Raw genomic sequence first — 25,958 nt, 5'->3', positions numbered from 1 at the left:
TCCAGCAAATATATTTATGTGTATTTATCCAAAGAAAATGAAAATATGAATTCAAAAAGATATATGCACCCCATCTTCACTCCAGCATTATTTACAATTGCCAAGATATGGAAGCAACATAAGTGTCCATGAATTAGACGGATAAAGAAGATGTGGTATATAAAATAAATACAATGGAATATTACTCAGCCATAAAAACAAATGGAATCTTACCATTTGTGATAACATCGATGGTTCTAGAGGGAATTATGCTAAGTGAAATTAAGTCAGAGAAAATAAAATTCCATGTGATTCTACAGTTATATGTAGCATCTAAAAAACAAAGTAAATAAAACAAACAGATCTATAAAAACAGATATAAATTGGTTGTTGCCAGAGAGGGGAGACAGGCAGGGGGATGGACAAAATAAATGAAAAGAGGCATAAGCTTGCAGTTATTAAATAAGTAAGTCAAAAGGATGTAAAGTATAGCATAGGGAATATAGTCAATAATATTGTAATACATTTGTGTGATGACAGTTGATAACTAGACTTATCATGATGATCATTTTACAATGTATATAAATGTCGAATCATTTTGTATAATTGACACTTATGTAATATTGTATGTGAACTATCCTTTAATTAAAAAAAAAAGAGTAAAAGAAACGTATTAGAAAAATTGAGGGAAAAAACACCTTAAGTTTTCACTCAGCTATAGTGTAAAAAGATATATCTATCCTCTGAGATCATCATGCCTCACCAGAACTTTTTACCTGAAACTCCTCTGCAAAGTAATCACAGCAGATGGAAGCTTCTTTAACCTCTTTCTAGTTTGGAAACCCTTCCAATAAGCTTGAATCAAGCAAGCTGCTTGATGTAGTTTCTGAAATTAAAGGCCAGAATTAATATAGAGACATTTCTAGGAAAATCTTGTTTAGAAGTTTACCTCTCAAAATATCAAGCCTGGGCAAGTATTAATCTCTACCTCTAATAAACTGGGGAGGAGGCAATTTCATAGGACAAGAACAGGTAAGGTCTAAGAATATTAAACCTGACCTGCCAAAAGAGGTACATACACTAGGTTCTCAGGCAGTATCTAGAATGTGTTCAAGATACAGTCTGATTCTACTCTTTTTATAAAGATTTCATAGTTCTGATTTTTAATGCTTTCCCCTCTGCTTGACTTCTTATGCCTGACCTCATTTATTCAAGCATTCAAGGGTACGAATAACTCTTTGAACAGGCTAAAAAAGAAAAAAGGCTCTAAGGTTAAAAATCGGGTCCACAGAAACCCCTTACCCTATCAAACTACAGCTGCTCTGAATATTTGAGGAGATAAGTAAAGAATGGGGGAGAGACAGCAAATAAAAAATTCAAGAAGCTACCACTCTCCAGTATTTTGAAACTAAAATGTTTACTGACGTTAGGAAATACGCAAGTTATTTTTTTAGAATTTATTACCTGTTCTTCTACTTCCTGATAGACCTTTGGGGTTAAAAGGGCAATGAGCTGTCCAAGTTCTTGACTAAACTCTGTCCCAGGCTCCTGCTTATTTCGTAGACTTCTGAGTCCTGAAATGGAATAACAAAGGTACATATAAAATAAAATATGATTTGCTATCTAATCAGGATTAATTTGAGGTTAAAAAGTCTGGTTTAGAAAGAAATGAATACAACAGTAAGATTAATTACATGATTTTTTTTTCCTTTTCTCAAAGACTTCTAGATTGAAGTCTTTAGGATATTTCTCTGTCCTAAGAGATTTTATGTGATCACTTCTAATATCTGATGCAAAGGCTGTCTCCTCAGTATCTTAAGTGGAATCATTGTGGTAAATCAAAGAGGAGAGATATAGAATTTTTTACCTGTTTCAACATAAATACCTTAAACTGAAACACTTTTAAAAATAAATAGCATACTGAGTAAATGACTATACTGTGGAAGCATTTAAACAGGTTACTAGTCATTCTTAAAGAAAGCCATTTATTAAATAAAAATATACAGTATTGTATGTAATTTGGGGCAAATCAATAGGTTACTGAGCAATTATTATAGAAGTGCTATAAATACTGCATTTTCATTCCAAAATAAAACACAGAAGTAGTATAGCTATAAAGTAAGTACTATTTGTAAGCATGTTGAAATGATGTATTGTAGTATTCACTGTAAATAAAGTAAAATGTCCTTGGTGTATATAATTGGGGAGGCCACTATACAGATCTGACCACGTCTTTATACTCTCTTCAGAACTCAAGTTCTCAGTGGTATTAATAATTGTAAAATAGCTTTTTTTCTAATTTATTTTTTTTTATTTTATTTATTCTCAAATTAGTTAACATACAGTGTAGTCTTGGCTTCAGGAGTAGAATCCAGTGATTGATCACTTAACATGCTCACTCAATGCTCATCCAAACTATTGCCCTCCTTAATGCCCTTCACCCATTTTCTCCACTCCCATCTACCCTCAGTTTGTTTTCTGTATTTAAGAGTCTCTTATGGTTTGCCTCCCTCTCTGTTTAATAATTGTAAAATATCTTGAGGAAACTGAGTAAGTTCTACTATTGAGAAAATAAAGGGAGATGAATTGTTAAGGTGAAATTCCTTTATAATGAACTCTATTAGACATTCACATTTCTATAGAATAAATCAAATTACAAAATTTAAAAATGACTATTTGGCACAATATCAATTGGAGAATACTATTACTGGCACTTTCTTTCCATCTTTATTCCTATAACAAAATAATTACAATGTTCACAGTAATGACTGATGGAAGGTAAGCTACTAAATAGTGCTTTCCAAATCATCAAGCATGATTAGAAGGCCACTGTAACAGTCTGGATATTAAAAGCATAATTTAATGTTGTAATCTTTAAAAATTTCCATATAATATGGCCCTGTATTAGTGAGTACATTCAGAACTAGAAACCTATTTCCTGACCATGCTGAATAAGAAAATATAGTGTAATGAATTCATGGCCCCGGGTTGCGAAGAAATAAAACAAACCTAACAGAACTTTGCTTGGCAATTAAAAACAAAACCAAAAACACCATCATCCGTGGGATTCTGGATAAATTACCTAATTTTTTCATGGCTCTGCTTCCATTGCTATAAAATGAGGATATCTCTTGGGGTGCTTGGGTGGCTCAGTCGGTTGAGTGTCTGACTTCGGCTCAGGTCATGATCTCACAGTTCATGAGTTCGAGCTCCACGTCGGGCTCCGTGCTGACAGCTCGGAGCCTGGAGTCTGCTTCAGATTCTGTGTCTCCCTCTCTCTCTGCCCCTCCCTTGCTCATGGTCTGTCTCTCTCTCTCTCTCAAAAATAAATAAACATTTAAAAAAATTTTTTTTAAATGAGGATATCTCACAGGGTTTTTAAATATTTTAATGTAGAATAAGGTATGCAGAACTATGACTGACATAGTAAATTTTCAATTAAATGAAAGCTATTATATGGGAGTGGCATTGTGCTGAGCCTTTCCTCCTCCAAATTTCTGACTTTTTATTCATATATAATTTTGGATGTGAGGAAGACTTTTTGTTTGCTTTGAGAAAAAGCAGTGAAAGACCTGAAGAGTATTATTAATTGATGTAAAGATCAAAAGGGCTGTCAATCTCTCAAGCATAGCTCTATTTTCTCCAGTAAAGTTAATCTTATTAAGGTCACCAGTCTTTTTGGTCATTATTTTACTATACTACATAGTATATTCAATACACAACTTTTTTTGTCAGAGAAGTATCCATTGTAACCTCATCAACAAAGTACCATAAGCCATCTGTTGAGACACGAAGATAGCTTGATTACATAAAGACTTTTTCCTGAATTGGTATCTGTTGTAATAGGGTTTTATCTACACACACCAGTTATTGAGTTTTTTAAAGTACAAGAATTTTAGTGATTCAACACTTCCATACAACACTCAGTGCTCATCACAAGCATACTTCTTTTTTTTTTTTTTTAATTTTCTTTTTTAACGTTTATTTATTTTTTTGAGACAGAGAGAGACAGAGCATGAATGGGGGAGGGTCAGAGAGAGAGGGAGACACAGAATCCGAAATAGGCTCCAGGCTCTGAGCTTTCGGCACAGAGCCCGACATGGGGTTCGAACTCACTGACCGTGAGATCATGACCTGAGCCGAAGTCGGATGCTCAACCAACTGAGCCACGTATGTGCCCCACAAGCATACTTCTTAATCCCCAACACTATTTAACCACTAAATTGTACACATGAAATTAATATTACACTGCATAGGGGCGCCTGGGTGGCGCAGTCGGTTAAGCGTCCGACTTCAGCCAGGTCACGATCTCGCGGTGCGTGAGTTCGAGCCCCGCGTCAGGCTCTGGGCTGATGGCTCAGAGCCTGGAGCCTGTTTCCGATTCTGTGTCTCCCTCTCTCTCTGCCCCTCCCCCATTCATGCTCTGTCTCTCTCTGTCCCAAAAATAAATAAACGTTGAAAAAAAAAAATTAAAAAAAAAAATATTACACTGCATAACAACTGGAATTTAAATAAAACCTTAAAAAATACAGAAATTTTGTAAACCATCAATAAAAATTTCTTTTTGAGAATCTCAAGAAAATAAAGAATATATGCACTACCTTTGTAGCAGGCACTTAGTCTCAGTAAAATCAAAATTTCCTGATGGGTTTCAGTCATCAGCAGTAGAAGCTTTGCAGCAGTACTTCTTATCACAGAGCTAGGAGTTGATAAAAGCTTGAAAACAACTTCATCTAAAATTGAATGTAGTGTTTTTCCTTCTATCCGGAGTAAATCACCCCTAATAGAACAAAATAAAAAGATAAAGAATGTACCATTACTAATGGATGTATAGGTATCATAAAAATTAAACATAAAAGTTTTAGCAACTTTATGCCTGTGGCCAAATGCAAGAAAATAACCCAGTTTTTAAACATAGAGCTTAGTTCCACAAATGTATCACATTAAATCAATTATTATTTATTGAATTCCTACTGTGTGCAAGGCACCATGCTCGGTAAAACAGGGAATACAAAGCAGCTGAATGCCCTCTCTGAAAAACCTACAATCAAATTGCAGAGGAAAGATAAATGCGCAAAATATTACATAGATGATTTAAAAACTTAAAAGCAACAAGAGGAAAATCACAAGACAGTACATGGTTCATTGCTTAACAATGTGAGAAAAATCCTATAGGAATTCAATTATCATGGACTTAATATAGGAGGAATTTATCTTTCCTTAGGTATTTCCTTCATTACATGAACAATTATCTTCTTGTACTACTTACGTGATGAAAACTTATCTGAAACTTGGAAACAGCCAAAAGAAATTACTGGGTATCTTTCACTCACCTGCCCCTAAGGAGTATGTGATTTTCTAGGGGTGTGTACCTTTGCTTGACTATGGGTTTACTATTGATTAGGATATTTTGCAATTCTGCAAGCTAACCTTGATAAGCTAACCTTACAAAAAACGAGTAACAGTGATTCTTATCTGAGAGCAATGCAAACAGATTCTTAATCAACAATACAAATGGATTTGTCCAGTAGAAAAAGTAACTGTAATGGTTACTATCTACTGTTTTATAAGACATCAATTAGGTTTTTTAGCTATTAGCAAATTCATTTCTATATTCCTTTGACAAACCCCTCTTTAAATCTCCCTTCCTCAAGATTCCTCAAAAAATTAAAAATAGAACTACCCTACGACCAAGCAATTGAATTACTAGGTATTTATCCAAGGGGTACAGGTATGCTGTTTTGAAGGGACACGTGCACCCCAATGTTTATAGCAGCACTATCAACAATAGCCAAACTATGGAAAGAGCCCAAATGTCCACTGATAGATGAATGGATAAAGAAGATGTGGTGTATGTATACACACACACACACACACACACACACACACACACACAAGGTGTATTACTTGGCAATCAAAAAGAATGAAATCTTGTCATTTGCAGCTATGTGGATGGAACTAGAGGGTATTATGCTAAGCGAAATTAGAGAAAGACAAATATTATGACTTCACTCATATGAGGACTTTAAGACACAGAACAGATGAACATAAGGGAAGGGAAGCAAAAATAATATAAAAACAGGGAGGGGGACAAAACAGAAGAGACTCTTATTAAATATGGAGAACAAACAGAGGGTTGCTGGAGGGGTTGCAGGAGGGGGGATGGGCTAAATGGGTAAGGGGCATTAAGGAATCTACTCCTGAAATCATTGTTGCACTATACACTAACTTGGATATAAATTAAAAAAATAAAATAAAATAAATCTCCCTTCCTCAAATTCTCCTTTGAACCTATAAACATCTTACTGGTTCCTTAATTAATAAATAAGTTGAATAAAATTTTTTTGACACATTTCGCCACCAATATAATGATAGGGAACATACCCATTGTGCCACAAAGTTTCCTTGTGTTTCATTGTCATACCCCAACTCCTTCATCTCCCTGTTAGCCTATCCCTTGACAACCACTAATCTACTTTCTGTCACTAAAATTAGTTTATGTTTTCTAGAATTTTATACAAATGGAATCATACAGTATGTCCTTTTTTGGCCCAGCTTCTTTCACTCAGCACAATTATTTTAATATTCATCTGTATTATCTCATGTATGAATAGTTCATTCTCTTTTTTTGCTGAGTCTATTGTATGGATATACCTATAGTTAATTCACCTGTAATGGACATTTGCATTGTTTCTAGTCATTGGCTATTACAGATAAAACTGCTATTAACATTTGTGTACAAGTCTTTGTATGGACATATGCTTTCATTTTTCTCAGGCAAATACCTAGTAGTGGAATGGATGGAAAATATGGTAGGTACATGCTTATTAAGAAAATGACAAACTATTTTCTAAAGTAACCGTACTATTATATTACTACCGCTAGCAGGGTTGATTCCTCCATATTTTTGTCAACATTTGAATCAGTAAGTGTTTTAAATTTTAGTCATTTAACAAGTGTAGAGTCGTATCTCTCTAATGACTAGTGTTGCTGAACATCTTTTCATGTGCTTATTTGCCACCCATGTCATCTGTTTGTTCTCTATTTTGAAGAGTGTCTTATGTTTTTGCCCCCTCCCTGTTTTTATATTATTTTTGCTTCCCTTCCCTTATGTTCATCTGTTCTGTGTCTTAAAGTCCTCGTATGAGTGAAATCATATTTGTCTGTCTCTAATTTCGCTTAGCATAATACCCTCTAGTTCCATCCACATAGCTGCAAATGACAAGATTTCATTCTTTTTGATTGCCAAGTAATACTCCATTGTGTGTGTGTGTGTGTGTGTGTGTGTGTGTGTGTGTGTGTACACACACCACATCTTCTTTATCCATCCATCCATCAATGGACATTTGGGCTCTTTCCATAGTTTGGCTATTGTTGATAGTGCTGCTATAAACATTGGGGTGCACGTGTCCCTTCAAAACAGCATACCTGTACCCCTTGGATAAATACCTAGTAATGCAATTGCTGGGTTGTAGGGTAATTCTATTTTTAAATTTTTGAGGAATCTCCATACTGTTTTCCAGAGTGCCTGCACCATTTTGCTCATTTTTCAAACTGGGCCTTTTTTAAATTTTGAGAGTTTGTATATATTCCAGATACAAATACTTAAGATACATGCTTTTCAAATATTTTTTGCCAGTCTGTTTTGTCTTTTTCATTTTCTTAAATAGTGTCTTCTGAAGAGCAGATTTTTAAAATTTTTGATGAAGTCTAAACTAATCAATTTCTTCTTTCATGGATTTTACTTTTGTTGTCATATCTAACAATTTAAGAAATTTTATGCAAACCAAGGTCATAATGGCTTTCTACTATTTTCTTCAAGAACTTTTGTAGTTTATATTTTGCATTTATGTCTAGTATCCATTTTGAATTAATTTTTGTATTGGTTAAGAGGTATAGATCAAAATTCTTCTCTTTAAATATCAATAGCTAATTGTTCCATCACACTTTAAAAAACTATCCTTTTCACTTTAAATGGCCTTTACACCTGTTTTAAAAATCAATTGTTCATATATGTGTTAAGTCTATTTCTGGATTCTATTCTGTTACATAGATATATTTGTATATATTTGCATTAGCACCTCATTGTTTTAATTATGTTAGCTTTATAAAGCCTTAAAATTGGGTAGTGTTAGCTCTCCAACTTTGTTCATTTTCAAAGTTGGTTAGGCTATTTTATATTTTAGGTTCTTTGGTTTTCATATGAATTGTAGAAATCAGTTTGTCAATTTCTACAAAAATTAGATTTTGAGTGGGATTGCATTTAAAGTCTTTTAAGTTAAATTCAATTAAATTTGGAGAGAATTTGAATCTTAATATTGTACCACTCATCTATTTACATAGCATATCTTTCCATTTATTTACATATTCTTTAATTCCTCTCAGCAGTGTTAAGTTTTAAGTCTTTCCCATTTCTTTTCAGATTTAACCCAACACATTTCATATTTTTATGCTATTTTAAGTTGCAATATCTTAAAATTTTAATTTCTGAGTATTAATTGAAGGATATAAAACTTCAATTTATATTTTTATACTGATTTTACATCCTACTACCCTTGCTACAATCACTAATTTTAGTGGCTTCTTTGTACAGTCTATTGATTTTTCTACATAGATGACAATGTCATTTCCAAATACAGAGAGCTTTGTTTCTTCCTGTCTGTACAAATAACTTTTCCTTTCCTTGCTTGACTGTAAAAGATAGAAACTCCAATACAATGTTGAAGAGAAGTGATTGGAGAGGAGATCCTTATCTTGTCCGTGATCATTTAGGGAAAGCATCTAGCATTTTACCATTAAGTATTTCCTAGATAACTTTCATCAGGCTCACAAAGTTCTATCTTCTACTAGTACCGTGTTGTTTTTCTTTTTGAAAAATCAGGAACAGATAATGGATTTTTCAAATGTTTTTTCTGTATCTACTGATACGATGATATATTTTTCCTTTTTTGTTTTGTTAATATGATGAATTATATTGCTTGACTTTAGAATATTACTCTAGCCCTGAATTCCTGGGATAAATCCAACTTATTCAAAATTTATTAACTTTTTAATATATTATTGGGTTTCAAATATATTATAATGTCTTTTGTTTGGTATCAAGTAATTCTGATCCCATATTATGAGTTGGAAACTACTTCTCCTCTTCAATATTCTGGAAGAGTTTGTTCAGGATTATTTCATTAAATGTTTATGAGAATTATCAGTGAAAAAGCTGTCCAATCCTGAAGTTTTGTGGGAAGTGTTTTAGCCACAAAATCAATTTCTTCATACTTATAGGCTATTCAGATTATCTATCACTTCTTTTTTTGTTGTTGTTGTTGCTTCTGGAGCAAGTTTTAGTAGTATGTGTCTTTCAAAGAACTTGTCCATTTTACCTTAATAAGCATAAAGTTGTTCACATTATTTCCTTATAGTACTTTTAATGTCTATTGACTTTATTGTGTTGTCTCCTAATTCCTGATATTGGTAAGTCGTATTCTTTTTTTTCCCCTGATCAGTCTTGTTTCAGACTTATCAATTTCATTGATCATCTCAAAGAACCAGCATATGGTTTCATTGATCTTCTATACTGTTGTTACTATTTTACTGATTTCTGCTTTGATCTTTATCATTTTTTTTTACGATTATATTTTTTTAAGTAATCTCTGCATCCAACATGGGGCTTAAACTCACAACCCTGAGATCAAAAGTTGCATACTCCACCAAGCCAGCCACGTGTCCCTATCATTTTCTTTCTTCTGCTGGAACTTAATTCCCTACTCTTAGTTTCCTAAAGTGGAAGGTGAAGTCAATAATCTGACACTTTTCTTCTTTTCTAATACAGGTATCCCCAACATTTCAAAAGTTTGCATTATACCCCTTGACTGCTATGAAATACCTACATTAGTACTTGTTTTTTGCTAACTAAAAGAAACTTGAAGGTTGCTGCTTTTACCAAAAAAAAAGGGGGGGGGAAGCATTTGTTTTGCAGCAAGCTGTTATAGAGGCAGTGCACATCCCAAAAAGCCAGAGTGGCACCAAGAAGCTCCTTCCCTGGAAACTGCACTCAGTATTTCAGCATCAAGCTGCCATCACTTTGAACTGTCTGTGAGTATCTGTGCTGTACCTCAATTTATTCTGTGCAACCTTTAGCAAGATATGTCCTAAGTTATCAGAAAAACGTGGGAGGTTATTTTTGGGGTCTTAAATGCACAACATTTTTTCCCACATAAATTAACAGTAATTGTTTCTTTGCTTTATACCATTTTGGCTTAGGAAACGTTTTATATGAATGCTTCACTTTTAGATAGTAGGGGAAACCTATGTTGGTATTAAGTGGTATAAATTTTCCCATTTAGTACGCTTTAACTTAGATTCATCCCAGAAATTGGGATATGGTGTTTTAATTTCCATTTATTTAAAAATACCTTCTAAGTTAATTTTTTTTCTTGGTCCTTTGGGTTATTTAGACACGCATTATTTTCTCCACATTTGGGGATTTTTCAGAGGTCTTCTTGGTATTAATTTCTAGTTTAATTCCATTGAAGTTAGAGAACATACTTTGTATGACTTAAGTCCTTTTACGTTTATTGAAACCTATTTTATGGCCCCCAAATGGCCTCTCTAGGTAAATGTTCATTTGCATTTGAAAATAATGTGCATTCTGGTCTTCTTTGGTAGAATGTTCTAAAAATTTCAATCAAGATGGTTGATATTGTTCAAATCTTCTGTAGTTATAATTTTTACCTACTTATTCTACCAATTATCAAGAAAGGGGTTTAGACATCTTCCACTTTACCTGTAGTTTTGTCAATTTCACCTTTCAAATCTATCAATTTTTTCTTTGTATCTTGAATCTCTGCTGTTAGGTCAATAAACCTGTTTTCCTGATGAACGGATCCTTTATTATGAAATAACCATCACTGGGAATATTCTTTTTTCTGAAACTTACTTTTTCTGATATTAATATAGGTATTCCAGCTTTCTTTTTACTAGGGATAGCATAGTGTATCTTTTTTCATCCTTTCACTTTTAATCTATTTGTGTGTTTTTATATAATTTTTATTTATTTCTTTGAGAGAGAGAGAGCATGCACACAAGTTGGGGACAGGGAAAGAGAGAATCTTAAGCAGGCTCCACACCCAGCATGGAGTCAGACCTGGGGCTCAATCCCACGATGCTGGGATCATGACTTTATCTGAAACCAGAGTTGAACGTTCAACCAACTGAGCCACCCAGGAACCCGTTTTTGTATTTAAGGTACATTTCTGGAAGACTGCATGTATTGGTTCCTGCTTTTTCATCCAACCTGTCAAGCTGTTCCTTGTAACTGAGGGTTTCTAGCCATTTGTACCTAATACAGTATAGGTTTACATCTGTTATTTGGTGACTACTTGTTCCATTGTCCTTTACTTGCCTTTTTCTTTTTAATGCCTTACTTTGGAGTAAGTATTGCTTTATGATTTTTTACTGCCTATCTTGGCTTATTAGCTATAACTCCTTGTCTTGTTATTTTATTGATTGCATTAGGGTTCATACCATATATCTTCAACAGAGTCTAACGTCAAGTGATATACTACCAACCTTAACTGATATACTACTTCATGTACAGGTTTCTCCCACTATCAGAAACTAGAGTGTTCTTATGAAACCTTTTATAAGCTAAAATGGCATAAAGAGAAGAAGCAATTACCATTTTGTAGAAGTGAAAACTGTCTTTGAATTTCTTTTGGTTAGCAAAAACAGGTACTAATGTACGTCTTTCGTAAAAGCAAAGAGGCATAAAGCAAACTTTCAGATAGCCTGAAACCTATTTATAGTGTAAGAGTTTATAACAGACTTCCATTCCTTTCCTCCCAGCCTTTATGTTATTGTTGTAATACGTTTTACTAATACATATGTTACAAACCCTCAAATACATTTTATTTTTGTATAAACAAATGTTATTATATTACGTATATCATTATAATGCGAAAAATAATCTTTTATAGTTACTTCTATGATTACTATTTCTGATATTCTTCAATACTTGGTGTAGATCTTCTTTCCTCTGGTTGAAGGACTTCCTTAAACATTTCTTGTACTGTGTGTGGGTCTGCTGGTGATTTCTGAAAAAGCATTTTGTCTTTGTTTTTGAAACATATTTCCACTGGGTATAAAATTCTAGGTTTGACAGTTGTTTTCTTTCAGTGTTTTAAGGATGTTGTCTTCGTATTGTTTCTGATGAGAAAGTTACTGTCATTCTTATCTTCATTCCTGTGTGTAACATCTTTTTTCCTCTGGTTGCCTTTAAGATTTTCTCTTTATCACTCGCTTTAATAAAAAAAAATGTTTATTTTTGACAGAGAGAGAGAGGAAGAGAGAGAGAGAGGGAACAAGAACATGAACAGGGGAGGGGCAGAGAGAGAGGGAGACACAGAATCCAAAGCAGGCTCCAGGCTCTGAGCTGTCAGCACACAGCCCAATGTGGGGCATGAACCCACAAGCCATAAGATCATGACCTGAGCCAAAGTCGGAAACTTAAGTGACTGAGCCACCCAGGCGTCCCTCTAATGCTTTGATCTCAATGTACCTTGGTGTCATATTTTACTGTCCTTGGAGTTTGATGAGAATTTTGAATTTGTAAGATTATTATAGTATTCAATGAATTTGGAAAATTTTTAGACATGGTTTCTTCAAATATTTTCTTCTAACTCTACTACTTCCTTTATATACTCTAATTATGCCTACATCAGCTCTACAGTTCACTGAGGTGTTTTTCTTTCTTTATTCCTTTTGTTTCATTTTGGATGGTTTCCACTGCTATGTCTTCAAGTTCATTAATCTGCAATGTTAATCTGCTATGAATCCTATCTAGTGTATTTTTCATATTGAGTTTGTAGTTTTCATATCTAGAAGTTCACTCTGGGATTTGTATCATATAGGTCTCTATTAAACTTTTTTAAAACATGGAATACAGTTAACTAGCCTAACTATCCCATAACTATCCTGATGTCCTTGTCTATTAATTCTAACATATATGTCAGTCTTCATCAATTGATTCTTCTCATTATTGGTCCTGTTTTCCTCCATGTTTGCATGCCAGGTACTTGTATGAATTTTATCTTGTTGGGTGCCAGGTATTTGTGCATTCCTAAAAATATTTTTGAGTTTTCTTCTGTTTAGAGATTTTCAGGTTCCATATGCAAATCATATGCAACCAATGATTTAGTGAAATTAGTGTCAGATTGGTAATACTTCTGACCAAAACTAAAAGATCAGTAACATTTTATAAAACCAAGTCACCTACAATCTGCGGTATATTCTATAGCACAGTTATGATTGTAGACCCTACCTGAACATCTTTAGTAGAAACTGTAAGATATTATCACTTTGTATTATTACTAAAGGAAGACGAAAAAAAGAAATCAAAGATGCTATGACAGCACAGGTGGGATTTTCTCATCCCTTTAAAATCAAATCAAAACACAACCATTTCTGCCATACTTCCTACTTTGTATAACTTACCATAAAGATTTTAAGATAAAGATATGTTCAAAAACCAGAGCAGTTACTTGTAAATAATTTGATCCTTTTGGGTTGTGCTTTTGTTTGGAAGGTCCAGAATGTGTTCCATCTAGTGCTAATTATTCCCCCACTACTGAGATGAAACCTTACTGAGTACTCAATGTTCTGTTACTCATGGGGTTTTCCACCTGGCTGTTGGGAGTCAGGCAATATTCTTGGCTCTGTGTGAACTTCTGATACTGTTCCTTTTCATTGTTTTGGATTATTGTTTTCGCAGACATTGAGTAGTTTCTTCACATGTATATGCCAATCAGTACTCTACCAAATACTTGAAGGAGACTCTGATTTCTGGGGCTCTCTCTGCACGTAGCTCTTTTCTTTGGTGTTCTGTCTTATGAACTCCAGCTATTTTGTTCTCCCCAGACTCTCACCTCTACCTTTTCAACTCAGCCTGGCTAGGATACCCCTCCCTGTGCCACAGTCTGGAAACCCTCTCAATGCTAGTAGTTAAAGTAATTATTAGGTTCACCCTATTAATTCCTTTCTCTTAGGGCTCACTTTTCTTTCACTGACTTAAGTCCAGTTTCCCGAAAACTGTTGTTTTATGTTTTTCCTGGTGTTTGTTTTCTTCAAGTGGTAGGGTAAATCCATTTCAATTATTCCATTTCAATCACAAGTGGAAGTAAAGTCTTGATGGTTTTCATTAGTTTTTAAAATATTTTTTTAAATCTATTTGTTACCAGTGCCCAAGGCCAAAATTTTATTACTTCACTTGGATTACTGTAGTTGCTTCCTCTAATTGCCTTCTTTGTCTAGAGTTTTGTCCCCCTTAAATTCTTCCTACACATAGTGACCTGAGTAATGTAAGTGAAACACACTTATTTTAATCCACTTTAAAAATCTGTTAATAGTCCCATTTCCTATAGGATAAGATTAAATTTCCTTAACACAACATATAAGCTCTTCATGACTTAAGTCTGCAGAACTTGTTAGTCACCTCCACATGCCAAACTGTAGATGCCAGCAATGATGAATTGTACCTACTTTTCATCCATATCACGTTATTTCTTTGTGCATTTGCTTACGTTATTACCTCTGCCTTTCTCTTCTTCCTCTCCAGCTAATTTTTCATTCTTAAAGTTTCTCCTCAGGTGTTACCATATTGAGGAAGTATCACCCCTTGGTTTTGGTTAGGAGCCTAACACTTGTGCACACCTTTATAACTGTAACTTAATATGCTATAATATAATCATGTCTGTGGGTTGGTCTCCTGCTATCCTGTAAGCTATCTGAAAGCAAATTTTTTATCTTAATCAACTTTGGGAACCCAATGACAGACACATAGCTGACACTTTAGACATTTAATAAATCCATACTGAACTGGAAGAATCAATTATTATAAGTGTGTATAGTTCTTTTTCCATTTTAATCTGGAAAAACTGTCTATCAGTTCTTTTATGCCATTCTAAGAAAAGCACCTGGCATAATGGTAAGCTTGCAGTTCGCTAAATAAATATATGATTAAGCATTTTTTTATTGTGGTCTCAATATTTTTGTTCAGATAGCACCAAAAATATTTCTTCTCTAAGCCTGAGATTTGTCTACAAACTTCTTAAGCTCTGAGATACGAATTCAATAATTAATTTCCAGTCTTTTATGGTATTTTATATTCTTTTTTTCTGAAAGACAATGGTAGTAACAGAGCTCTTGAAGTATCATGTACAAGTCATAAGTAATTGATGATTTCAGCAAAATTGGAATAAAACTGGTAATGCTTCTGTACCAAAAGTTAAAAATTATAAATACTTTAATAAACACTTTGTGAAACCAAATCACCTGTTGATTTGTAGTATGTTCTGTAGCATAGTCATGACTGTAGATCCTATTTGAAGGTTGTCAGTTTGCAGTAAGTGTAAGAAGTGATCACTTTGTAGTACTAAAAGAAGAGAAAAAAATTAAAACAAAGATTCTATGATACAATCGAGATTCATTTATTTTCAAAACCAAATCCAAGCATGACCATTTCTATTAAAATACCTGCCTTTGTATACTTAACAATAAAGAAGATTTTAAGATGGGCAGTTTCAGTAACCATAAAAAAGTGATTCCATTTTATGAAAGTTATAAACAGAAAGCATCCACAAATACTACCCTAAGACTCTACTGTTACCTCCTATTAAATGAGAAATAAAACAAAACATATCCTAAATTCGAATCTTTCTAGCAATAAATTTCAGTGAATAAAATAAAATTTCCTGTGAAGAAAAGAGAATATGAAGGAATGGAAATGGTACATATGACTGTAAACAGTGGCTTACATCCTTAAAACAATTGTTATATAATATACATGTTTGTTAACATTTTGTCTTAAATAATAATGAAATTATCATTTACAAAACAACGTTTGTTTTTATTGCTTTATAATTTTTAGGTTCTGAGAAGCCAGTTTTGAAGACCTGACACTGGATGCTTCTGTAAGTTGCTTAACCTCTCAGAACTCCCATTTCTTCAACTGTAAAACAAGAATAGCTCTCTCACAGACTACTGCTGAATGTCCTACAACCTACCCTACTGAATAGGTTCCCAGTAAATGTCAGTTTCTACTCCCTTCTCCATTAACTGATCAGAATTACAATTAAAGTGGGATCAGGTGTGCAGGCAAGGCAATTCTGTGAATACGATCCTAGCTTCCACAAAACAACTTTACTCTTTGCCTCTTCTTTCTCCTGAAAGAATATATTGATTTCTTTCACATACTAATTACTGTTTTTCCATTTACAAAGTTCAATATTTCAATATTTTACTAAACATCAATTTTTTTAACATTTAGCAACTTCAAAAAAATTCCACTATTAAATATTTCTACAGCTTCTTATTTTCTATTACTTCAACAGTAAAAGACTTCTTTTTTATAACTGGAATATTATTTCCTTTTTGTCTACTTAAAGATGTTTTATTAGTAACTCTTTTTAATTAATTAATTTCAGAGAGAGAGAGAGAGAGGGTGTGAGTGAGGGGGAGACAGAGAGAGAGAAGCAGGACTCAGCTGAAGTGGGGCTTGTGCTCACCCAAAGCAGGGCTCCAGCTCACTCAAAGTAGGGCTAGAACTCACGAACTGTGAGATCATGACCTGAGCCAAAGTCAGATGCTTAACTGACTATGCCTTGCCCGTAGTAACTCTTTGTAATTCTGAATTCACTGAACTCGTGATATGCAGTGTGTGTGTGTGTGTGTGTGTGTGTGTGTGTGTGTGTGTGAGCTTATCTTTTTTCTATACCGGAAAAAGTTATGCTAAAATAATTTTAGTCATTCCATCTTATTTTTACACTGTTTTATATTATTAAAGAATTTATTTTTGGAGCCTCTGTTCTGTTTTTCAAGTGTAGTTGTTTTTATTGAGTGTGAGATAACTATTTGGTCCCCCAAACAAAAATACTTGTGCCCATTTAATTAACCTTCTTATAATGAATGCTTCAAACCTTCACAAGAGTAGAGAGAATAAATCATGATTCTACATGCATTCAACTTTAACAATGATCAACTTATGACCAATCATCTTTCACCAAGCCTATCCACTTCCAGCCTCCCATTTTATTTTGAAGCTAATCCAATACATCAATTATTTTATCCACAAATACTTCAAGATATACTCCCAAAAGATATGATTAAAAAATAAAACATAACCATATCTAAACTGAATGTTTTTTTCTTTTTAATGTGTATTCATTTTTGAGACAGAGACAGAGCGTGAGCAGGGGAGGGGCAGAGAGGGAGACACAGAATCTGAAACAGGCTCCAGGCTCCGAGCGGGGCTCATGAGATCATGACCTGACCATGAAATCATGATCAAGACCTGAGCCGAAGTTGGACGCCCAACCGATGGAGCCACCCAGAAGCCTCGAATAATGATTTAATTTTATCAGATATCCAGTCAGTGCTCCAATTTCCAATTATTTTGTGCATTTTTAAAGTTTGTTTGAATCAAGATATAAATAAGTTCCATAATTACAAATATTATACATAGTAACTGGTTATCTTTCAAATTTCTTTTAAACTATGGATTCTTTTTTTTCTTACAATTTATTTGTTGACAAAACTATATTAATTGTCTTAGGAGGTTCCCATAGTCTAGATTTGTTAACTGCATTCCTGGGGTGTAATTTAGTGTCTCTCTGACCTTCTATAAATGGGTCATTGGAGCTAGAGGATCAAAATGATTCAGGTTTGAATTTTTGACATCTACATTTCATATGTGAGGTTATGCTGAGCCATTAGGAGGTACTTCTCAAATTTTGACAGTGATGGATGATTAATTCCTAAATCTGTTCACTTACTAACAGTTGTACAATGGCAATATCTATCTTACCTTTTTCACCTATTGGAATAGTTTTATAAAGAGAAATTTGTCCTCATCAAGACATAAGAAAAAGCAAGAGAAACTCTGGATTCTTCATTTACCAGTTTCCAAAATGAATTGGTTCCCTAGTAGACTTTAATGGTAATTTTTTAAATAGTTGATATATTTTTATCCTCAGTAGTTATTATCCTTATTACTGTTCTAATTTCCCATTTTTGGCTAATAGAAGCCTCCTTATTTTGGCTCCTGAATCCTTTTCACAGAATCCCAATAAATTTTGTGTGTGTGTGTGTGTGTGTGTTTTTATTAACTTGTTTTATTTTTTATAATCCCAATAAATTTTGCTTGCTTCCTTTCTATCTGGTATACAAAATACTTCAGGCTTACGTTGCATATTTTCTGTCTCAGACTTTTAGTCTGCCATTTCTATAAGAGCTGATTCTTTTTAGAGAGAAAGGTTATAGGAGACCCCAATTTTGTACCCATTTATTTTTTTGTATATGAATCTCACAACCATGTAATTTAGTTTTAATACAAACTTTATTGATATTTTAAATCTACAGAATAACCTGAGGAACAGTCACATTTGTTGTCATTACTATTTCTGGAAGAAAAAAATAGCATATTTTAAAAGTTATTCAAGTATTCTCTCTCTTGCTATCTCTCATTTTACTAGGCCTTTTACCACCCATTATAGTATAGTAAAACTAAGTACTTTATATTTTTGGTAAAACAGTTGTTTAAATTGAGAACTTTATATTTGTTTCATAATGGGAAATTAATAGATAATGCTTTAAAAGAAAAGGAAGTAACTAAGTATTTAAAAAAAAAGAGAGAGAGAGAGAGTGGGAGAGAGACTATTCATCAGGGTTTCAGGGGACCTGGTTTCTGGGTCTACTTAGTTTCAAAAGGATATAACCACCCAAAGTATTAGTTGCAATAATTGTTGCAATAATTAGTTGCTGCCTTTGGAAAATGGGAAATGAAGTGAGGCACAAGGGCCAGGGTTTGTTTTTAACAATCCTTATAGAACTATTTGATTCTTTATGTGCATGCATAATATTCTGAAAAAATTAAATTAAAAATAAAAATTCAATTCTATTTTCACCTTCTAAAAAAAGTGTTCTTATATTTTTCTTATAGTTACATTTATCTCAGATTAAATCTTTCAAAAGGATAGAATGTTGCCACAATTATCATTAAAGATTACTTCCCCAGTCTTAAGAAAACATAAAACACATGTTTATATTTCTCAAGTGTAGAAATATCCTATAAAATAACTATCAAGTTCAGTAAAATGTCAATATATAAAAGCTTACTCCTACATGAATAGTTAGGCTATGAATTAAATCATATATGCTCTGTACATAGGGATTTCTCTCACACTAAATCTAAAATATAGATGCAATCTTTGGAGCTTAGAAAAAACTTTTTCCCTAAGTTGTTAAAATTATCATCCAAAGACTTCCAGATGGCCAACCGACACATGAAAAAATGCTCAACATCACTCATCATGAGGGAAATACAAATCAAAACCACAATGAGATACCACCTCACACCTGTCAGAATGGCTAACATTAACAACTCAGGCAACAACGGATATTGGCGAGGATGCAGAAAAAGAGGATCTCTTTTGCACTGCTGGTGGGAATGCAAATTGGTGCAGCCACTCTGGAAAACAGTATGGAGATTCCTCAAAAAATTAAAAATAGAACTACCCTATGACCCAGCAATTGCACTAGTAGGTATTTATCCAAGGGATACAGGTGTGCTGTTTTGAAGGGGCACGTGCACCCCAATGTTTACAGCAGTTCTATCAACAATAGCCAAAGTAGGGAAAGAGCCCAGATGTCCATCAATGGATGAATGGATAAAGAAGATGTGGTATATATATATATACAAGTATACTTGCTGAGTATTACTCGGCAATCAAAAAGAATGAAATCTTGTCATTTGCAGTTATGTGGATGGAACTAGAGGGTATTATGCTAAGCAAAATTAGTCAGAGAAAGATAAATAGCATACGACTTCACTAATTTGAGGACTTGAAGATACAAAACAGAGGAACATAAGGGAAGAGAAGCAAAAATAATATAGAAACAGAGAAGCAGACAAAATATAAGAGACTCTTAAATATGGAGAACAGAGGGTTATTGGAGGGGTTGTGGGGGGGGATGGGCTAAATGGGTAAGGGGCATTAAGGAATCTATTCCTAAAATCATTGTTGCACTATATGCTAACTAACTTGGATGTAAATTAAAAAATAAAACTTTTAAAAAAATTTAAAAATTATCATTAATCCTTATCTTTGATTTGCTAAATAGTAAGAGCTAAGAAAAAATTATATTTAAATAATATTTAAGCAATTTTCTCCTTAATATTCACATCGTCAATGTTGACTATTTAAAACTGGAATGTACAGATGGGCTTTTATTTTTTTGTGTGTGTGGTTATTTCAACGTAGTTTCATTTAACTGTGGTTATCTGTATAGTTAATGAGATATTTATTTTTAGAAAAAAAAAAAGCTGTTAGCAGGTACTTTACAATGATTATCAGTTACCTTAAAAATCTTTTCTCTTACCATTTTGGATGAGTTGAACATGGCCTCCCAAAAGCCAGAAGAGAGAATCAGTCACAATTTGGAAAAAGCGTAGTAATTCATCTTTTTCTTCACCCTTAATACACATAACACACACACAAACCCAATTTACTTTTCTGTAATTGCTTTATTTAAAAAAAAAAAAAAAGAAGAGAAACTTCTCTTGGGGGGAATCAAGAGAACCTGGTTGCTGGATCTTACTTAGTTATTTATGATCTTGTAGCCTTTAGTTTCTTAATTTATAAAACTTGTGTTACAGGCTGGTGATACCTACCTACTCTACTTACTAGAGAAATGGTTGTTACCCAGAGGTCAAATGAGACAATATATAAACTGTATAAGAACTACAAGTTGATATATTAGGATTTCTCAACACTGGCTATGCATCAGAATCACTGTGGAGCTTTTTTTTAAATTAAATATAGTATATCCATGTACAGGCTTTAACCCAAACAATTTGAATCTCCAAAGTCAAAGTCTGAACATCTGTGTTTTTACAAAGTTAGGTGGCTGATTTGATTATGCAGTTAGGTTTGAAAATCACTGTTATATGCAAATGTAGATGTCAGCATGTAAAGCATTATTATTAGCACATTTCAGTTGCAGCTTCTAATCTATAACTCCATGAGAGCAGAGACCAAGTTACTTGGCTCTCCATTAGACACTCAGTGTCTAAAACAGTTCCAAACATAGTAAGTGTTCAATCAGTATTTATTCTACAAATAAACGACAATTTTTTCTGATTCTTCCTTTCTGGAAAATAGGGTGATTAGTAGATTAGAATATATGTCATAATAGCAAATAAGAAACAGATTTTGTTCACAATTCTGTCATTTACTGGCCATGTAACTTCAGTGGAAAGTTGTATAAAGGCCACTAATTTTACCCAGGTCTTAAACATTTGTACTCTAGCACAAAAGTAATGATCACAACAGCAAAGGCATTATGATTGCAATGATTATTATAACAATAAAAGCATGTTCTTCCTATTATTTTAGCACAGGGTTAGGTAGGTGCTTAAATAGACATGTGCTAACTTAAATACAACAACAATCAAAAAAACCAAAATCTAAAAAAGAAAGAAATGTCGCATTAGGTCAAGAAATACTTTAGTCCAGTAAAGTGCCTTTGCCAGTTTCACCAAAAGACACAGCAGAAAGAGCGTGGTAATCTTCATTGTTGTCAATCTCAAAGAATAGTGCAGAGCCCTTAGACTTCCTTTTTTCCTTAAAAAAACCATTAGATAATGCCACCCATAAATTCATGGCTTCTGAGACTGGTTAACAAAATTCACCCTAAGTCACTTCAAAATTTTGGGGTAGGTATTTTTCTTATGGCAATATGTAAATGTATGTGTACGTGTGTATATTTTAACCAGTTTGCAGTTTAGGCCAGATTATTTTGTGTACGTCCCACCATGTGATCTACTACCTATATGTCAGCTAATTTAAAAAAAAATTTTTTTTTAATGTGTTTGGTTCTTTAGACAATGAGTTCGGCTTTTTTTTTTTTTTAATGTTTATTTATTTTTTAGAAAGAGCACACATGTGAGCACATGAGCAGGGGAGGGACAGAGAGAGGGAGACAGAGGATCCAAGCAGGCTTCACATTGTTAGTGCAGAGACCAAGGCACATCTCAAACTCACCAGTGAACCGTACCATGAGCCAAAGTTGGATGCTTAACTGACTGAGCCACCCAGGTGCCCCCAATATTTTTTTGATTGGGAAACACTTAGGTAGATAAACCTTATAAACTCAGTTTTCTTGTAATCATTTTTTTTATTATTTGAGAAAAAGAGAGAGAGAATCTTAAGCAGGCTCCCCACTCAGCACAGAGTCTGACATGGGGCTCGATCCCACCACCCTGGGAACATGACCTGAGCCAAAATTAAGAGTTGGATGCTTAACCGACTAAGCCACCCAGACACCCCTGTAATCTCCTTTTTATCTATTTTCATTTTGTTCTGTGGTAAAGTGGCCCTCTTTTGCTGTAGTTTACCCCCTTTAATGTATTACTGAAGGAGTTTTCGTTTCTATACAAATACCATAATAAAGAATAGAAAAGTATTATGAAAAGTTTTAAAGGACTATATAAATGAAAAGACCGTAATTACTATTGCCCCTAATATTAAATAAAAATACTCTCAAGAAAACATAAAGCTGTCTTAATGGTCTGAGCTATTCATGAGATAGAAATTATTTTACAGGGACGCCTGGGTGGCTCAGTCGGTTAAGAGTCTGACTTTAGCTCAGGTCATGATCTCACAGTTTGTGAGTTTGAGCCTCCCCATCGGGCTCTGTGCTGACAGCTCAGAGCCTGGAGCCTATTTCAGGTTCTGTGTCTCCCTCTCTTTCTGCTCCTCCCCCACTCACACTCTGTCTCTCCTTCAAAAATAAACAAACCTTAAAAAAATTTAAAAGAAGGGGCGCCTGGGTGGCTCAGTCGGTTAAGCGGCCGACTTCGGCTCAGGTCATGATCTCACGGTCCATGAGTTCAAGCCCCGCGTCTGGCTCTGTGCTGACAGCTCAGAGCCTGGAGCCTGTTTCAGATTCTGTGTCTCCCTCTCTCTGACCCTCCCCTGTTCATGCTCTGTGTCTCCCTATCTCAAAAATAAATAAAACGTTAAAAAAAAATTAAAAAAAATTTAAAAGAAAAAAGAAATCATTTTACAAAGGAGAAAACAGGTAACAGTGAAATCAAGTCATCTGCCCAAGAACCCACAGTTAATTTGTGGCACAGCCAGGAAAAGAAATCAAGTCTAACACAAATTTCTATAGTTTGTGCTGCTTTAACTGACTTGAATTAAGTCTAGAAATATATAAAATTTATTTATTGCTACCAACCTCAAAATGCCAATGGGGATGCTGGAAGAATTTGTGACCTATTACATAGAAAGCCTATATACTCTACTACTAAGTTAAATTCTCTGTCAACAATACTTTAAAACAAAATTTTTTTAATGTTTACTTATTTTTGAGAGACACACACACACACACACAGTATAGGCAGGAGAGGGGCAGAGAGAGAGGGAGACACAGAATCCAAAGCCGGATCCAGGTTCTGAGCTGAGAGCACAGAGCCCAACATGGGGCTCGAACTCACAAACTGCGAGATCATGACCTGAGCCGAAGTTGGATGCTTAACCAACTGAACCACCAAGGTGCCCCTGTCAACAATACTTCTTATACTCAAACTACTATCTCATCCATATTGTATGTCTCATTCAATTTCATTCATAATTTTTTAATTTGTTGTTTTTTAAATTAAAAATAGAGCTGTCTTATGTTTCCTAAAGAAATATCTAAATATCTTGCCGACTTTATTAGCCTAGATGTTAAGTATAAGACTATGTCTATTCTTTATACTTAAAGCACCTCAAATGAAATTTAATATCCCATGATGACCTAGTTATTTTTCTTCATAACTCCCAAAAGTTGTTAATCTGTTCAAAATTTAATATAGCAGTAGGCCAAATGTACATATAGCCAAGAAATATTACAAGATAAAGAAGTTTCAGCTGTGTACACTTACAACTTCTTTAAGTATTATAACTAAATTGATCTGATATTCACAGAACATTCCACACAACAGAGTTCACATTCAATATACAGGCAGTCCTTACTTTTTGCATGGTACCATGTTAAATGAAACTTGTGCCATATCAAAATCTTTACATGTTTCTGATATGCATGAGTTTCAATCAAGATAGCACTGTGCAAAGCAAGGACTGCTTGTAATGAAACATTCACCAAGATAAAAGGGCCATAAAACAAGTCCAAAAAAATTTCAAAGGATTGAAATGATACAGAGTATGTTATCTGACCACAATAGAATTAAAGTAGAAATTAGTAACAATAAAATATCAAGAAAATTCACTCATATGTGGAATTTAAAAATAAAACAATCATGGAGGGAAAGAGAGGGGCAAACCAAGAAAGACTCAACTATAGAGAACAAACTGATGGTTACCAGAATGGTTACCAGAGGGGAGGTGGGTGGGAAGATGGGTTAAATAGGTGATGGGGATTAAGGAGTGCACTTGTGATGAGCACCAGGTGTTATATGGAAAGTTGACTCACTAAACTGTACACTTGAAACTAATATTACACTGCATGTTAACTAACTGGAATTTGAATAAAAACTTTAAAAACAGACAATTCTCAAATATTTGGATATTAAGCAACATATTTCTAAGTAATCTGTGGGTTAAAAAAAAAATAGTACATACAGCATTTAGCATAATCCACCCAAGAAATACTTGCTGGACTTAGTAAGCCCTATGTTTTAGTTGAAATATTTTGACTACAGAAGATCTGAAAGATCAAACAGAAAGTTCACCTTTATTGTTCTGTGCCACAGAAGCTATTAGAAAAGTGCTGGGCCACAGAACAATACTTTCCTCTACTGTTAAGTAGGTGTATTTTAGAAAGATGCTATGGAAATAAATGTCTATGGGTGCTGCTCAAAGTTGAGAAGCAAAGCAGATTCTTCAAAAAGTCATATGGTATACTTCAGCCAGCACTTTAAAATTTCACACATAGAGGCTTTTTTGGTTATAATTTCAAAAATGTTTGGATCCACTATTCTAATTGTACTTTCAGCCAAATACTGCACATGTGAAAAATAATGTGGAACATCTTCTCAAGAATTTTGGCTATTAAAATCCTGAATAAACACATATACCTTAGCTGCATTGATGAAACATGTTTGCAATCGCCTCCCCACAACCAGAAAATTTTCTGCAGCTGATGGAAGCAATTCATTGTAAAATTCCTCTGCATCTTCTCCTGGCTCCAAGCCCACACAGCAATGACTAAAATAAGAGCACAAGTCTGTGACTGTTTGTGTTAATTATAAATTTCAGTTGAATGCTAGAGCTTCTATAGACAACACTGTGCCTTAATGAGAATTTTTAGTTATCTCTTTTGTTGTCAAGCCAATAAAGAACTTTTGCTGGAAAATTAGCATTACAACTTTCTGGAAAAGTAAGTCCAGTGGTGTGAACTTTGTCTGTACTGAGAGCTAGGACTCATATGTCCTAAAAACCTACTTGTCAGCTTTTCGGGAAACAAAATACACCTGATTCACAATAAAGAGAAACAAGGCAAGTTTTCAGTGAATGAGCTATAAACACTCTAAAAGCAATACAATACCTTGGGAGTCTAATTCATGAAAAACATTTGTGTTGATACCTTTGAGACATCTGATAGCTGAAAAATACCCAGGGTAGGATTAGTCTACAAGGGACAGATGAAGAAATCAAATACTCTAATACCAATTCTACTCTCCAATAGATCTATTTTCTTAAACTGCAAAATATCTGACTACACATTCCTTATATCAGAAGAGTAAACCACAAAAACCTTGCTTTATTAGGGACACTTTACAATTTATGTTAAAGTAGATAAAGTCATTTAGAGAAATGAGTCCTCTTGAAACTTCACATAAAAGTCACTCCCTAGTTATGAAATGGGTATATTCAAAGCTCTTGATAATAAAAAGTATTGGTGTAGACTAATACTAACAAGAGTCC

General features: G+C 34.0%; 1 protein-coding gene across 6 annotated transcripts in view; it reads right to left on the bottom strand.

Moving 5' to 3' along the window:
- IQCB1 (IQ motif containing B1) overlaps positions 1-25,958 on the bottom strand; it is a 64,135-nt gene that overhangs the window by 31,368 nt on the left and 6,809 nt on the right. For all 6 annotated transcript variants that reach the window (XM_030329735.1, XM_030329736.1, XM_030329737.1 and 3 more), the window contains 6 exons: positions 25,109-25,238; positions 20,407-20,500; positions 15,304-15,403; positions 4,581-4,759; positions 1,444-1,553; positions 756-865 (listed from right to left, as the gene is read on the bottom strand). In XM_030329735.1, coding sequence (XP_030185595.1) covers positions 756-865; positions 1,444-1,553; positions 4,581-4,759; positions 15,304-15,403; positions 20,407-20,500; positions 25,109-25,238 — 723 coding nt within the window. The remainder of the gene's footprint in view (positions 1-755; positions 866-1,443; positions 1,554-4,580; positions 4,760-15,303; positions 15,404-20,406; positions 20,501-25,108; positions 25,239-25,958) is intronic.

Source organism: Lynx canadensis, chromosome C2 (assembly GCF_007474595.2).
Source record: "Lynx canadensis isolate LIC74 chromosome C2, mLynCan4.pri.v2, whole genome shotgun sequence".
NCBI lineage: Eukaryota > Metazoa > Chordata > Mammalia > Carnivora > Felidae > Lynx > Lynx canadensis.
This window is presented reverse-complemented; position numbering and strand designations above follow the sequence as displayed.